This window comes from Felis catus, chromosome D1 (assembly GCF_018350175.1).
Source record: "Felis catus isolate Fca126 chromosome D1, F.catus_Fca126_mat1.0, whole genome shotgun sequence".
Lineage (NCBI taxonomy): Eukaryota > Metazoa > Chordata > Mammalia > Carnivora > Felidae > Felis > Felis catus.
The window spans coordinates 11,888,928-11,904,242 of record NC_058377.1 but is presented as its reverse complement, the minus strand read 5'-3'; the positions used below and the strand labels follow the sequence as shown (position 1 = coordinate 11,904,242).

Here is a 15,315-nt window from a genome sequence, read left to right as displayed (position 1 = left end):
TAACTATAGAGAACAAACTGTTGGTTACCAGAAGGGAGGCTGGTGGGGGGAAGGGCCATATAGGTGATGGGGATTAAGGAGGGCACTTGTTGTGATGAGCACTGGGTGATGTATGGAAGTGTTAAGTCAGTATATTGGACACCTGAAGCTAAATTTACACTGTATGTTAACTAACTGGAATTTAAATAAGAACTTAAAAAAAAAAAAGGAGAGAGAATTCCTCCAGTGCCGGGCACATGATCCCCCCACTAAACCCCACGTCCTCCACTCTAGCCTCCAGCCAGCCGTATCACTTTTCCAGATCAGCACAGATTGTCATGGGCTCCAACATGCCAACCTTCTCCAGCCTCATTTTGGACCCCGCCCCTGATCCTTCACCTGCTTCTCTTTGCCCGGGTAGGGGAGCACACAGGGTTCTTAGGAGTCTAGCCTAAGACACTGTGTGTACCTTCTAACCCCAGGGCACTGGGGCGGGCCTGTCTCCCAGCGGGGTAAGACCCCCAGGGAAGCTCACTGCTTTGGGAAAGAAGAACTGCAGCTCTCGTCTGGGCTCTGCACTGAGAAAACAGTCCCTTATCTTTGCAACTTCCACCCCCAGGAGCTCACTTAATTCTGCCACTGCTCCTGTGATAGGGAGGCCACCCGCTGCCTCCACCATCTCTCCAAACACTAGATACCAAACACCAGATACTAAAGCTTCTAGATGCTCTGTCAGATAGCCTTGAGTTCAAATTCTAGTCTTTACCTACTCATTGTGTGGCATTAGGCAAGTCACTTAACCTCTCTGGGCCTCAGTTTCTGTATTCATGAATTTATCCTACCATAAGGACTACATTAGACACCCTATGGGAAGTCCTCATTGGTCATGTGACACACAGTGAGTGTCCCATAGGGAGTGGCTATCTTTAATCAGCCTCATTACTATCACCTTTATCATTATCTAGGGTTTATTATTATATATTATTATTATCCTCTCCCAACCTCATCTGAAAAATGAGAGCTTTGAACGAGCTGGTCTGGTTCTCCTCCAACTTTGAGTGACCACCTCAAACACATATGCACACATGCAGGTGCATATAGGCATGTAAACCCATACACACACACACACACACACACACACACACACACCCGCAATGCTGCCTCTTTGGGCAGAACAAGGGGCCTCAAGCCTGGGCTACAATGACAAGCCTGGGTTCTGCCCTGGTATCTTCAGCGTCAAGTTCAGGGAGAGTGCTTTGGTGGCTGAAAGGTGAGAGGGCAGGGTGTTCAGGGGAGATGGGCTAAGTGGCCAGAAGGATCTGCAGGCCATAGGGAGTCCTAAGGCCTAGAGTGAAGCCCCAGAGCCATCTCCTGCAGGTCTGGAAGCAGTGCCCCATAAAACCTAATGGATGTTTGAATTATCACCAGTGAGGGAAGGTCCGGGAAACAGAGCTTTCAAACCTCCCAGGAACCGGGGCTGAGACACGGTGACGGAGTGAGCAGACCACATGCAGCCTTGGGATGTGGGTAGGAAGACAGAGCGTAGGCTCTGCTTGAGGGATGCCTCCTCCCAGCACCTCTGGGAGGCACAGGGAAGGAGCAGGGACAGCAGCATGGCTTACCTGTCACCTGGAGTCCTTCCCCCATCCTCATCCCTGGTGCTTTGATACCAGAAGACGACAAAGGCTTCAACCCGCTGCAGCTCGGCTTTCGGGGGGGAGTGCATGTTCCCCGCCTAGCACCCTCTGTGCCTGTGCTCTGTGTCGGGTTTGTTCTGGACGCAGGAAAGATGACTGTGCTGTGGCCCCTCCGGTCTCAGGTCTACCTCTGCCTGGTGTGCTGATGAGTCACGGCTCTGGGGGAGAGTCAGAGCTTTGGGTGAGTGAAAGGGCTACATCGTCAGAGGCTAGTTAGTGAGAGGAGGCTCCTCCCTGAGAAGAGGGACTCACATAGCTGAGGCCCCTTGAGATAATGTGGCCATGACACCGCCAGGCAAGGGGGCTCAGTGGTTTGCCCATCACTGGCTCTCCAGAAATCAGGGTGTCTGCTGTCAGGGGAAGGAGGGCAGTGGAAGGGACCTTCCTTTCCCTTCACTCCCTTCTCCCCTTGGATGGCACACAGAGCCATCTCCGCCATCTGCCCACAGCCTATAATTCAGCCGCCCAGCTGCACGGGGGTGCTTGACTGCTCTGATTGTGGGGAGGGCAGATTGCTGAGTGAGCGGGGTGATTGGCAGGTGCCCCGCGGGCCCAGCTGCCTGGGGAGCAGAGGCGGGCTCTGCGTGATATTCAGCTGCCCCTGAACCCCAGCTCCCAGGCCTGCCATGAGGCCTCCCTCCCAGGGACCCCGGTCCCCCTTTACCATCATCATTCTTTAGATCCATGCTTCTGTCACTGCAGTGTGCAAACGAATCCTCTGGGATGAGGTCAGAATTCAGATCCTGATTCAGTAGGTCTGAGAGGACCCAAGATTCTGCATATCTAACAGTTCCCGTGCTGCTGCTGCTGATCCAGAGACTATACATCGAGTAGGAAATGTTTAGACTTTACATAGCTTATATGTATAACCTCTCTGGGCTCTGGGAACAGCCCAGTGGGAAGGTGGTGAATAATAATAATAATAATAATAATAATAATAATAATAATTGCTATCATTCTCAATGCCTCTAATGCCAGGTACTGTGCATAAATCTTAACTCACTCAGTCCTCACAACACCTCAGTGAAAGACACCTTTGTCGGAATTTACAGATAAGAAAAACAGCCCTGACGTTCTGAGCTAACTCAGTTACTTGCCCCAGGTCGTAAACCTAATGAGTGGTAGAATTAGAATTCAAACTCCTATCTTCTACAGTAGCCACGTCTAAAGCTAGGAAATAGGAGCCTCTTTTAAGAAGTGATGGTTGAGAGTCAGGAGTGGTGGGGGCAGGGGGGAAGAAGTAAGAGTCAAGGGTTAAATCTCTGGAGCCAGAGTGTGCCTGAGCACAGGAGACTCCCCAAGAGCATGGAGTCTGGAGCCACACTGCTTAGATTTGAACCCTAGCTTTGTCACTCGCTAGCTTAGTGATTTGGGGCAATGTACTTAACCTCCCCGTGTGACTGTAAAGTGCAAATGATAATAGTAGGGTGACTATGAGGATTATATACACCACGAGGTCTCATCATATATATACATATCTCATAGTACATATAATCTTCATAATAGCCCTAGTATTATCTATCTGTCTATCTATCTATCTATCTATCTATCTGATGCGATTACCTACAGAGATCAGTTAGAGAGTCTGGCACAGGTATACATGATGGTGACCACTTGTGAAATGGGGGTATTGACTTTAACAATAAAAATTATTATATAACTGAGTACTTAGTGTGTGCGGCACACTGTTCTAAGCACTTTACATACAGTAACTCATTGAATTCTCTTAAGAACGCTGTAAGCTAGGTTTAATATTAATCATATTTTATAGATGGGGAAACCGAGGCACAGAGTTTCAATGACTTCCCCAAATCACATGGCTAATCGGTGGCGGAGTGGAATTTGAACCTGGTGAGGTTCACTCAACCCATATCGCCGTATTGATTGATTCTTACGTGTTTGGCGCAGCCACAGGCACTGGAGACGTACCAGCGAACACGATATACTCCCTGCCCCACTGGGGCTGACATTCTTGGGGTCCTAGAATATTACCACCCATGCACCCAGAACCCTCCTTGGCACATGACAAAACCCTCAGTAAACGTTAGCTCTGCTTCTCCTCCTTTTTAAAAACAATTTTTTTTAATGTTTATTTTTGAGAGAGAGAGAGAGAGACAGAGGATGAGCAGGGGCAGGGGAGAGGCAGAGAGAGAGGGAGACACAGAACTCCAGGCTCCACACACCAGCACAGAGCCCGACCCGGGAGAACCCACGAACCATGAGATCTTGACCTGAGCTGAAGTCAGACACTCAACCGACTGGGCCCCCTAGCGCCCCTCTCCTCCTCCCCTCCCTCTCCTGGGGCAGACATCACAACTGATCACAGCAATCTTTCCCACAGAGCCCACCTAGGGCCCCCAAACCTGTCTCGAGACAGCGCTCCAGGCAGCCTCCACCAGACCTTCAGGTTTGCACTGAGACCAAATCCATGCCAACTCTGGGTAACCATGCTCTAGTAGAACAAACAGATGTTTCTGACTCCAAAGCCCCGTGGTGTCCACACCCGCTCCCTGGGGTGCGGGGAAGCAGTAGGGTTAGGAGACAGGGGTGCTGAAGAAGGCTTGTACAGGAAAGAGCTGCGAAACCGAGATTAGGCAGGGAGGTGGGGAGAAAAGGGAATGCTGACAGCACCTTGACCCTCTTGCTCTTGGCCTGGAGCTCTCATCCTGGAGGATGAGCAGGGTGACCAGGAGCGGAGTCCCATCAGGGGCTGCCTGCCCACATGCAGCCCTGGACCCTAGGGACACTGAGCAGGGCTGGTAATCCTGCTAGGCCCAGGTCTTTGGAGCCTGGCACTAGGCTGGGGGAGATGCAGAGACAGCGAGGCAAAGGGCAAGCGAGGGGCTCCCCCCTCAGATCTGGAATCTGTCACCAGCCACAGAGCCCGCCCACGGCCCAGCAGTGCCTCCCCAGCCCTGCAGAAAGCCTCGCTGCAATGCCTGCTTTATGGCCTCTGCCAAATGAAGCACAAACTTAACTACATCACCCCCCCAACAGGACAGGGGAGGGGGGCGGGGGTGGCACACTGGGCTGCTTCAGCCCCCTAATCTAATCACTGGCGTGGGTCATTTCAATTATGGACACCAGAGTGTGGTGGGGGGCCTGGCTGCTCATAAAAGCCTCCATGCTGTTGCTCAGCTAATTATGAAGCTCTTACTGTCTCAGCAGGTAAATAACTCAGGACTGAGAGGTTCTGGCTGCTGAGATGGAGTGTGAGCCAGGGAGGAGGACGAAGACGGGGGAGACGCCTGCGATGGGCCCAGGGCACTGATGGGAGTTGCAGGGAGGGAGGCATAGCCTTCCTTCCTGGGGGGACCAGGGGACCTGGGGTCTCTACCTTGGGATGATCAGCCAACATCCAGGAATTGGTAGAGGAATCCCCTACCTTGAACACAAAATCTGAAATTTTCTAGAAACCTCAGAGCCACACGGTAGGCGAAAAATTTCAGTTCCACCTCCTTTTGCTAACCTTGCCTTTATATGTATACTTAGATCCCTGAGAAGTTAGAGGACCCAGGGGCCCTCCAGGCTGCACCGAGGTGGGTCTAATCCCGCCAGGTGCTGCTCCATGCTGCCTGTGCCCAGGATGGGAGCTGTGAGTTCTTTGGTTTGCTTCCCGGTCTGACCTGTCCAGGTTCAAAGCTGGGTCACAGAGACTAAGGGTGAGGGGGTCAGCTTCCTTAACCGCAACAGCTCCTCCCTCTAGGACAAGCAGGGAGGGGGGTGGGGGTGTCTCAGGAGGGGAGCAAGACCCTCCACGGCCTGATTATTGGCCCTACACCAGACCGCACAGGCTACGGGAGACCACAGCAGCCGGACTTGGAAGCTATTCTGAGATAGAATGACATAAAAACGGAGGGCTGCCTGTCTAGCCTGGGGCTGTGCTTAGCTAAGTCTTTCTTCTAGACGTCAGTGAAGTCCCCCAAATTGGAGCTGTGATTTCTTGGTGAGCTCCGAAACTACCTTAGATTCTGGGAAACAGCAGATGGTCGGAGCAGTCACAGCTGGGAAAATCCCATTTTTGCTCTGTTCCTCAGTTTCCTTCCTCTGTGACACAGGAATCGCGAAACTTCTAAACATTTGGAGGAGCTGAGCTAAAGCTGTTCTGTAAATAAAGGCTGCTGGTGCCCTATCTTCCTCCCACGGCACAGGGACTCTCTTCCAGGGGGAGGGGTCCCATGTCATTTGTTACTAATGGCACTGCTTCAGGACGCAGACCTGACCCTGGGGCTTCAAACGCATCCCTGGCTGCCACATTGAGATCAGGGCCCCTTGGCACTTGGACAGAGGTGGTCCACACTGGGGCCCAGCTTAGTGGTCAGGCCTCGCTCCTGAAAGGCTGCCTCTTGGAGGAGGACCGAGGAGATGCTCTCTAGGGAGGAAGTGAAAGAAGGCTGCATGGAAAGTGGAATGGGACGTCCCTTGGGCAGCCCCACCACCCAAGTCCCTGGCCAGAAGGCAGGTGATGGCTTCAGGCTTTGGCCCTTGGATCCTGGAATAAAGGCACTTCTGGGGAGAGCCAGAGCTCGTAAGTGGATTCTGATCGAGGCAGAGGAAGAAAGACCTCACACCAAAGCCTGAAGAGTACAGTCCATCTGTGGACAGCAGGCAGGTCTTATTTTTATTTTGTGATGTATTAGTTACTTTTTAAAGTGCTGTTAAATACATTGCTTCATTCCAATCCTCAAAGTTCTGTGATTTGGTGGAGTAAGTATAAGCAACCCGTGTCACATAGTTGAAGCTCTGAGAAATCATGCTCAAGGTCTCCTGGTTGGACAGTGATGGAGCTGGGACCAAAACCAGACGCTTTCCCCAAGGACAACTGGAAAGGAAGGAGACAACGTAGTGGGGAGTTCACTGCAAGCCTTTTCCCCCGTGACAGCGGAGGAAGAGAAGAGACATCTGGGGATTGATCGAGAAGCTAACTGAGCAGGCGGAGGCAGAGGAGGAAGTGAGGAGGGAAACAGGTGGAGGTTGGCACGGACACTTCCTGTTCACAAACTTCTTATGTTCCTCATTTCATTAACAGCAGCAGCGGAATTTCATGGACAATTGGCGTTGAGCACTAACTGGGAGGTAATGAGAGAGGGAGGATGCAGGTAAAGGCTGTTTGAATTTAAATTCTTTTTCTTTAGGGGGATGGGGGAGCAGGGTTTTTAAAAGACAATTTTAGTGCCACAGAAAGTTCCTGGCAAACAGCTTTGGACTTTCGTGTCCTCTGCTGGCAGTGTTAGGAGAGTTGACTCTCAGCCAACCGTGGTCTGCCCGCCAACCTCCCGATGGCTGCCCTGGCGGAGGGCAGAGGGATGCCGAGGGGCTGGGAGTCTGACTCCGGGTAGATTTTCCCGCTCAGACCTGGAAAAACACACTAGAAATGTGTCCAACGTCAGCAGCGAGCTAGAATGCGTTGCTCTGCAACAATTAGCGCAGAATCGCCATGAGCGAAGCTCTGTGTGGACCCGGGCCGAGATGGGGATAAACTAGAACTAGAAAATGGGATGGCTATTCTAGGAGCATGTGGTCTGTGTGATGAGTGATGTGCACACACATGTACACCACACACACCACACATACATACGTGCGCACGCACACACACACCATATACCGATGTACACACACGTATACACACCCACACATGTGCACACACCACACATACACATGTGTACACACACCCCACATCCCACATATGTACACACCCACACACCTGTACACATATACCACACCACACACCTATGTACACACACACACACACATGCACACACCAAACATGCACACACACACACAAGGCCCTAAAATGTTCAAAGGGGGAAGGACACAGAATAAGGTAAGGGTAAAGATAGAGAAAGGGGACCGTCACGAGGTGCTCAGGGGAAGAAGGTGAGGGAGGCTGTTTTGAGCAGGCTCCTCAGACGCAATGGCACACAGACTGGAGAAACAAAAGAATATGTCAACTCACAGTTGGAAATGGCAGGCAGGTTAGTCTGGCTAGGCAGAAGACTGTAATAAGAAGCCATGAGAAATGAAGAAAGTCAAAACAGGAGGAAGGAAATTTTGTGGAAGACCTGAACTTCCACCTTAGAATTCAGGCTGTGAGGCCATGGAACTGCCAGAAGGTGAGCTATACTCATGGCAGACCGGGCCACTGGAGAGTAAGAGCCAGAAGTTGACCAGTTACCCCAGTTCCATGTGCTCAGGGCTCTTCTGTCCGGACAAGTAACTGTGGGTACAGATGGGAGGCGAAGGGGCCGTTGGGACTGTGATGGTTAGTTTTGTGTGTTAACTTGGCTAGGCCATAGGACCCAGATGTTTGGTCAAACATTACCCTAGGTGTTTCTGTGAAGGTATTTTTTAGAGGAGATTAACTTTTAAATCAGTCGACTTGGATGAAATAGAGTACCCTCCAGAGTACAGGTGGGCCTCATCCAATCAGCTGAACGCCTCAGCAGAAGAACACTGACGCCCCTGGAAAAAGTGGGAATTCTGCCAGCAGACACCTCCCAAATAGTTGAGTTTGGACTCAAACTACAACTATTCCCTGGGTCCTGGCCTTCCAGCTTACGTGCAGAGTTTTGACTTGCCAAGCGTCCACCATCATGTGAGTGCTATAGACTGAATTGTGTTCACCCTGCCCCCCAAATTCATATGGTGAAGTCCTAATGCCCTGTACCTCAGCATGTGTATGTGGAGGCAGGGCCCTTAAAAAGGCCATTCAGGTTAAATGAGGTTGTTAAGGTACGCCCTAATCCAACATAATTGGTGTCCTTATAAGAAGAGGAAATTTGGACACAGACATGTACATGCAGAGGAAAGACCACTGAGGACACGGGGAGAAGACAGCCATCTATGGGCCAAGGAGAGAGGCCTCAAAGAAAAGTTCCAGCCTCCAGAGCAGGGAGAAAATAAATTTCTGTTGAAGCCACAAAGTCTGTGGTGTTTTGTTAGGGCGGCCCTAGCTGATTCTACAGGGAGAGTAGATTATAATCTCCTTGAACCCAAGGGGCATGCATGAAGCCCATCCCCCAGCTCGGTGCCTTATACACAGTCTGCGTTGACTACAGGTTGTGCTAGATTGGGTCTGGAAGGTTTGGAGCCCGGCTTCTGTCCAATTGTGGTGAGGTACTGGGGAAGAGGCGCTCGTTGGAGCCAGTGGGAACAAGAGCTTCAGGATACAGACATGGTGACAATTTTCCATTCTGCTTTGTACAAGGTTGACCTCGGGAATCATTCCAGTGAAGAATGATCTGTGACTGACTTATTCTGTGTTCTCTCATGTCCTAACATAACGCTTAGGACTTAACTGACACTCGGTAAAGGTTTTGAACGGCTGCCTGAGTGACTAAGATAAAACAGGGAGATGAAGGAATCTTACACTAAAAACAAAAACAAACAAACAAACAAACAAACACCCAAAAACATACAAGTATGTATGTACCTAGAAAATTTCTGAAAGAGATGGCTAATGGTGTCACCTTTGGGGAGTGGCCCAGAATGAGAAGGCGGGCTTCCTTTTCACTGTGTACCTGGAGATGGCCAGACATGTTCGCCATGAATGCACTAGCCCTGGGCCATTCAGTACCTCATTAGGTGTGAGTACCTGCACTGAATGAAAAGAGGCAGCAAGAGGGGAGCTTTTTAACCTGCCATGCCCCCCTCCAACCTCCCCACAAAACTTTGCAACCTTCCCCAAGTACCGAGAAAGCGAATGTTGGGTGAGACCAACAGCCTCCAGTCTTCACAAGCTGCTCCCCAGCGCCCAGAGGGAGCACAGGCTCACGGCATAGAGCCCCAGCACGACGAGGCACGCTTTAAAGAGCAGTCGGTCAAAACATTCCAGGAAGGCCAGCCACTTAACCTCTTGTCGGTCCTCCTGGTCCCAGGTTTGGAAGTAGGTGCTGATGGACTTAAGCTGGAACGAGACTTCCTTCAGGGTCTCTGACTGGGCCTGGTGTTCTCGACAGACCGAGGGCTCTGCGTGAGAGGGGAGAATGGGCTTCCGTGGCCCCTGGACTTCCCACTGGAGCTGACGGCCTCATACTACAAGGAAGGTCTGTAGGGGGTTCAGGGCAGTGGATTGGGTTGGGGCCTCTCTCCTGCCTGCTCAGGGCAGGTGAGGCTGTGCTGAAAGAAGCCCTGGAGAACACGGCAGAGCTGTGTTGTGAGGAAGGCTGTCTAGGCTGGATCCACCCAGGAGGTTTCCTGAGAGAGGGAGGGGCCAGCCCCACTGACTCAGTTGGAGTTTTAGAGGCTGGGATGATTCTTTTTTGTTTAATTGAGATATAATTTACATATAACATATTAGTTTCAGGTGTACAGCATAGTAATTTGAGATATTTATATCAAAATGATGACCAGAGTAAGTCTGGTTGACATCCATCACCATGCATAGTCACATATTTTTTTTCTCATGATCAGAGCTTTTAGGGTATACTCTCTCTAGCAACTTTCTTTTTAATTTTTTTTAAGTGTTTATTATTTTTGAGAGAGACAGAGACAGAGTGCAAGCAGGGGAGGGGCAGAGAGAGGAAGACACAGAATCCAAAGGAGGCTCCAGGCTCCAAGCTGTCAGCACAGAGCCCGACGCGGGGCTCAAACTCACAAACTGTGAGATCATGACCTGAGCTGAAGTCGGATGCTTAACTGACTGAGCCACCCAGGTGCCCCACCTAGCAACTTTCAAGCGAACAGTAAAAATAGCCTCATAAGTTGGCATATCATCTTCGCATGGGGCCATGCTAACCTCTGTATTATTCCAGTTTTAGTATATGTGGGGCCAAAGTGAGCCCTGAGATCATTCATACACTTTTTCAGATTAAGTGATAGGAACCCAAATACATACAAACTGTGCATGTATGCTCTATTATTCTAGAGTCAGAGGCTCAGTCACTTTAGGTACTGGTTAAAACTGGAAAACACAAACACTTGATCTCAGCCAAAAGGCCGAGAAGCAATGGAAAACACAAACAAAAACAAGGAAAGCCAAATGAGGGCCTGACCTCTAAGCTAAAAGGAGGCCTTCTGGAAAGCCAGCAGGTGGTAGACAGACTTCGATCTCCAGAGCAGTAATATCAGATGCAGCACAGAGGTTAAGAAGCAAGTGTTTCACACTTTTCACCCAGCGGGACACCGGCCTGGCGCTCCACCAACGGAAACTAGGGTGGAGAGTGATAAAGCAAGATAGGGTAGGGGCCTTGAGGCTTCTCACAAACCTGTCACCCCAGCAGGCTGGGCTTGGGGATCTCTTCTAGGCCCGTCAGCGTCAATGTCCCCTTGAAGGCATGAGAGGGGCCACTCTTGCTCACTGCTGCACTCATCATGGAGGAATGTGACCAATAGGATGGACTTAAATAAGCCGAGAACCAAGAAGGCCAGGCAAATTGTGAAGAAGACTCCTGGTGGAAGGAACCAAATGAGGTGGCATCAGCTAGAGTCTCTGGAGCCTCTCCCTCCCCCAGCGCCCCCTGTCTGAAATGCAGCATCTCCTCTCTGATGGGAGTCTGTAACATGGAGGTCTGGTGTCCCCAAAGCTGCTTACCAATCAGAGGGGTGCTCACTGCACTCCTTGGCATCTCATCAGACACGTTGACCCTGAAGACGGTGTAGCCCACCAGCACATTGGTCTTGAACACAATCCTGGCTCGGCAGGTGGGTGGCAGGTAAAAGCTTCCCAGATCCACGAGCACGAGGAAGATGCTGGGAATCAGCAGGCTCATGACGTAGACCAGTGGGTGCCTGCGAATCACCACCTGGCCGGGGCCATGGAGTCTACTGAAGACAGGGTATAAGCTGATGGACTAATGTTTGGCCAAACCCACGGCCAAGAGATCCCCGAAGTCCCAGCAGTTCTACATAATGTGAAATGACTATGTAGTTTCAAGAACGGAGATTATTTTGTGTTTTAGAAAATAGAAAAAAAAAACCTTTAAGCTTTTATGTAGAACTTGTATTAATATTATTAATAATTATAAGAAGAAGCCTCTATTTATTTACCACTTGCTGTATGCCAGGCACTGGGCTGTGTTTCCTATGCTCTTATTCAACCCTCACACCAACACTAAAGGCTGGGTATTATCATCTCCAGACAAAGAAACCGAGGTACACAGACATTAAATTTCTTTTTCAAACTTACACACCTGGTGAGTGAGAAGCTGTTTTAAATTGAGGTCTCACACCAACATTTTTCTTCGGACAGCGTGTAGGCAACATCTTGTACTATTTTTGGTTTAGCCCGTCTTCCTATGTGGAACGTGAGTACCTTAGCACCTGTGTATGTGTCAGAGTCTGGGCAGGAACAAATAGCACCACTGGGAAATCTGTGGAGCGCTTGGCAAGGAGACCGTTTACAAGGAGCAGGGCAGAGGGAAACCACAAGAAGGGGGGCAGTGCCCCAGATACTTGGGAGGACTGGGTGAGCTGCTTCTGTCCTTAGTCCTGAAGGTGGCAAGGGCTGAGAATGTGAACAGAATCTGAGAGAAAGCTGGGTGGAGAAGGCCACCAAGCAGGAGCTGTGGCTTCCCCTTAGGGGCACAGCCAGCCTCGTGGTAACTTGACTCCACCGGGAGAAAAATGGAGTGCTCATCTGCACCCTCCTCACTCTCCCCTTCTCTCCAATCTCCTGCCACTCCATCCCCTCTTCCTATTGGTCAGAGAGACCGTGGCTCGTCTCCAGGGGCACAGAGCAGGAGGAGAAGGGGCGAAGTGGGTCTAAGTTGGGGAGATAACTGAAGACACCCCACAGGATGGCTGAGCATCCAGAGCTCCTGCCGGGGCTCTGTAGCTGGGAATTTGAGACTCAGAAAGTTGCTCTGTCATTGCCATTTTTGTAGACCTCGCTTCTCTGGGCGCGGTGACAGGAAGTGTCTTTTTTTTTTATTATTTTTTTAACATTTTATTTATTTTTGAGACAGAGAGAGACAGAGCATGAACGGGGGAGGGGCAGAGAGAGAAGGAGACACAGAATTGGAAGCAGGCTCCAGGCTCTGAGCCGTCAGCCCAGAGCCCGACGCGGGGCTCGAACTCACGGACCGCGAGATCATGACCTGGCTGAAGTCGGACGCTTAACCGACTGAGCCACCCAGGCGCCCCATGGAAGTGTCTTTAATAAACACAAACTATTTTCATCAGGGAACGATAGGACTGCTTTCTGTGACCCTTTGGGGGCAAAAGCAGCAACCTTTAAAACATTCCTCATGGGGCCAAAGATAATACCCAGCTTATGATGGGTGTTCAATCAGTTTGCCAAACAAATGCATGTTCTGAGCTCTTTGCTGTTGGATTTGGAGGAGGGGGGTGGCATGGAAATGATACCTGAAAGCCAAGGCAGAGGCCGGGAATGGAGGAGACGGAGGTGGGGTAGAGCTTGGCTGGGGGAGACCAGATACCTACCACCTTGCAGGAGATAACAGGGGTCCCCCAGCCTTTGGGTCTGGGAGCATATCCCGACTCATTGGAGCTTGGTAGGCCAGAGCCATTTGGAGGATTGCAGTCTGGCTGTTGTCTTTCACATGAAGCATAATGGGCTGCAGATATCTAAATGAGAGCCACACTCATGCTTTGTAATGATTTGGTTAAAACACATTTCTACCAAAGCACAGTCTACAAGAAAAACCACAACAAAATGAACTGTCACCAACCCATGTGTCTCCAGCTCTCTTGGTCATGCTGTGACATGACCCACCAGGCAGTGGTTAGCTGGGGGCCGTAGGAAGGGAGCCACAGAAAGGGAGCCACGTGGTCAGAGTCCACAGGGGTCTTGTGCTGTGGGCCTGACCTGGGCTATGTGGGGTGGTGGGGGGCAACCAAGCCTGCTGTCGCTAGAGGGTAGAAGTGGGAAGACCACCTCCGCCCCCCCAGACCTCATGGCAGATACGACATGAACAGTAAGTGTAAGAACCCTGCCCTAAAGGAAGTACAAGTAGGCAGCTGCCTAAGCAGGAAGAGCCTAGGCTTAGAGTCAAGGGAATAGAGTTGCAGAGTCCCTGGATTCTAAGTGCCTACATGTCCTAGTTTAAGTGCTCCCAGGTGCATGCCTTGATTTTCTTTTCTTTTCTTTTTTTTTTTTATGTTTGTTTATTTTGAGAGAGAAGGGGAGGGGAGGGATAAAGAGAGAGGAGAGAGAATCCCAAGCAGGCTCTGTGCTGCCAGTACAGACCCTGAGGCAGGGTTTAAACCGACATACTGTGAGATCATGACCCGAGCCGAAATCAAGAGTCTGATGCTTAACCGACTCAGCCACCCGGTGCCCCCTAATTTTCCTTTTTTTTAAAAATGCACTTCACTTTTGCTTGCTGAACATGTTGGGTACATTTGAGATTGGCTGTTGTCTCTTTAAATAAAGCCCCTGTGTAAATAACACATGCTGAGATGGTTCCTCTCCACCCAGAGGCTGGTGCAGAGAGTGAACATAAATCTGGGTCAGAACCAAAGATGGCTCCTCAGTTTTGTCAGACCATGTGTCCCCCACAGTGCCAGGGGGGAGGTGTGGCAGGGGCCAAGAGGCTGCGAGGTAGGCGGGCTTCATGGGCATGAGGCTTGGGAAACTTCCCGGGTCCTGGCACTTACAAGGGCTTGTTTGGTTTCAGGCTCTGCTGGTGCGATTTTGAAACTCGTAATTTATGAACAGGGGGTCCCACATTTTCCCTTTGCACCGGACCCCACCAAGAATGTACCCAGTCCTGTCAGGAGAATATTTGTCACTGGATAGTGCCAGCAGCCGGAAGTGCAAGGGAAACATGGCGGCTACAAGGCAGACAATTAGCTGTCCTGTAACATAAAGCAGAAATCCTGCCACCTATGTTTGGCTTATAACACTATAAAGCTACACAGGCCCCCTCTTTGGTTTTCTTCAAGAACAAGGGGCCTTCCTTTTTCTTCAGGTTGATTTAGGAGCAATGTACTTATGGACTAATTTTCTCTGCAAGCCCAGTGCAGCCTAAAGAAATTCTAATTTTATCACAGTTTTCAGAAATGGTTTGTTTTCATGATCTCATTTGATCTTCAAATCTCTTTACTCTCTTGTTGAAGGAACATTAACTGACCATAAACGCAGTGTCAGGCACTTTTTTTAAATACTGGAATTAGAAGAGTTAATAGGACAGGTTTCTGCCCATCCCAGGGGATCAGCAACTAGACTCTGAAGATGGAAAGGGAATTTGCCCCAGAATGGACCATATCCAGAGTCTGTACCTGATTTAGATGATGTGATTTGGGACTTTCTGAGTTTATATTTAGATGTTATTTTGGTCTCAGAGTTGATGCTGAAATGGGGTAAGACATTTAGGGATGTTGGGAGAGGGTGGATATTTTGCATAGGTGATGGACATGAATTTGGGGGAGCCAGAGAGGGCAGTGGACTGTCCAGGTTGAATTCCCTGGAATTCCCCAAGAATTAATGTCCTTCTTGGAAGGTAAGAATGTGACCTTATTTGGAAATGGGATCACCGCACATATAATTAGTTAAGATGAGGGCTGACTGCAGTGGGGTGGGCCAACACAACTGGGGTCCTTACGAGAAGAAGAGAGACGCACAAAGGAGAATGCCACATGAGGGTGGAGGCAGATCCTGGACTGATATACCTACAAGCCCAGGGTTGCTGTCAGCCACCAAAAGCTAAGAGAGAGGCACGGAACAGATTGTTTCTGG

At 50.2% G+C, this 15,315-nt stretch overlaps 1 protein-coding gene across 1 annotated transcript in view; it reads right to left on the bottom strand.

Annotated features, from left to right (window-relative positions):
* Positions 1-2,363: 2,363 nt before the first annotated feature.
* The window catches only part of HTR3B (5-hydroxytryptamine receptor 3B), a 57,969-nt gene continuing 45,017 nt past the window's right edge, over positions 2,364-15,315 (bottom strand). The window contains 4 exon segments of the mRNA XM_045038322.1: positions 2,364-2,495; positions 9,368-9,644; positions 10,883-11,065; positions 11,209-11,419. Coding sequence (XP_044894257.1) covers positions 9,409-9,644; positions 10,883-11,065; positions 11,209-11,419 — 630 coding nt within the window. The 3' untranslated portion in view covers positions 2,364-2,495; positions 9,368-9,408.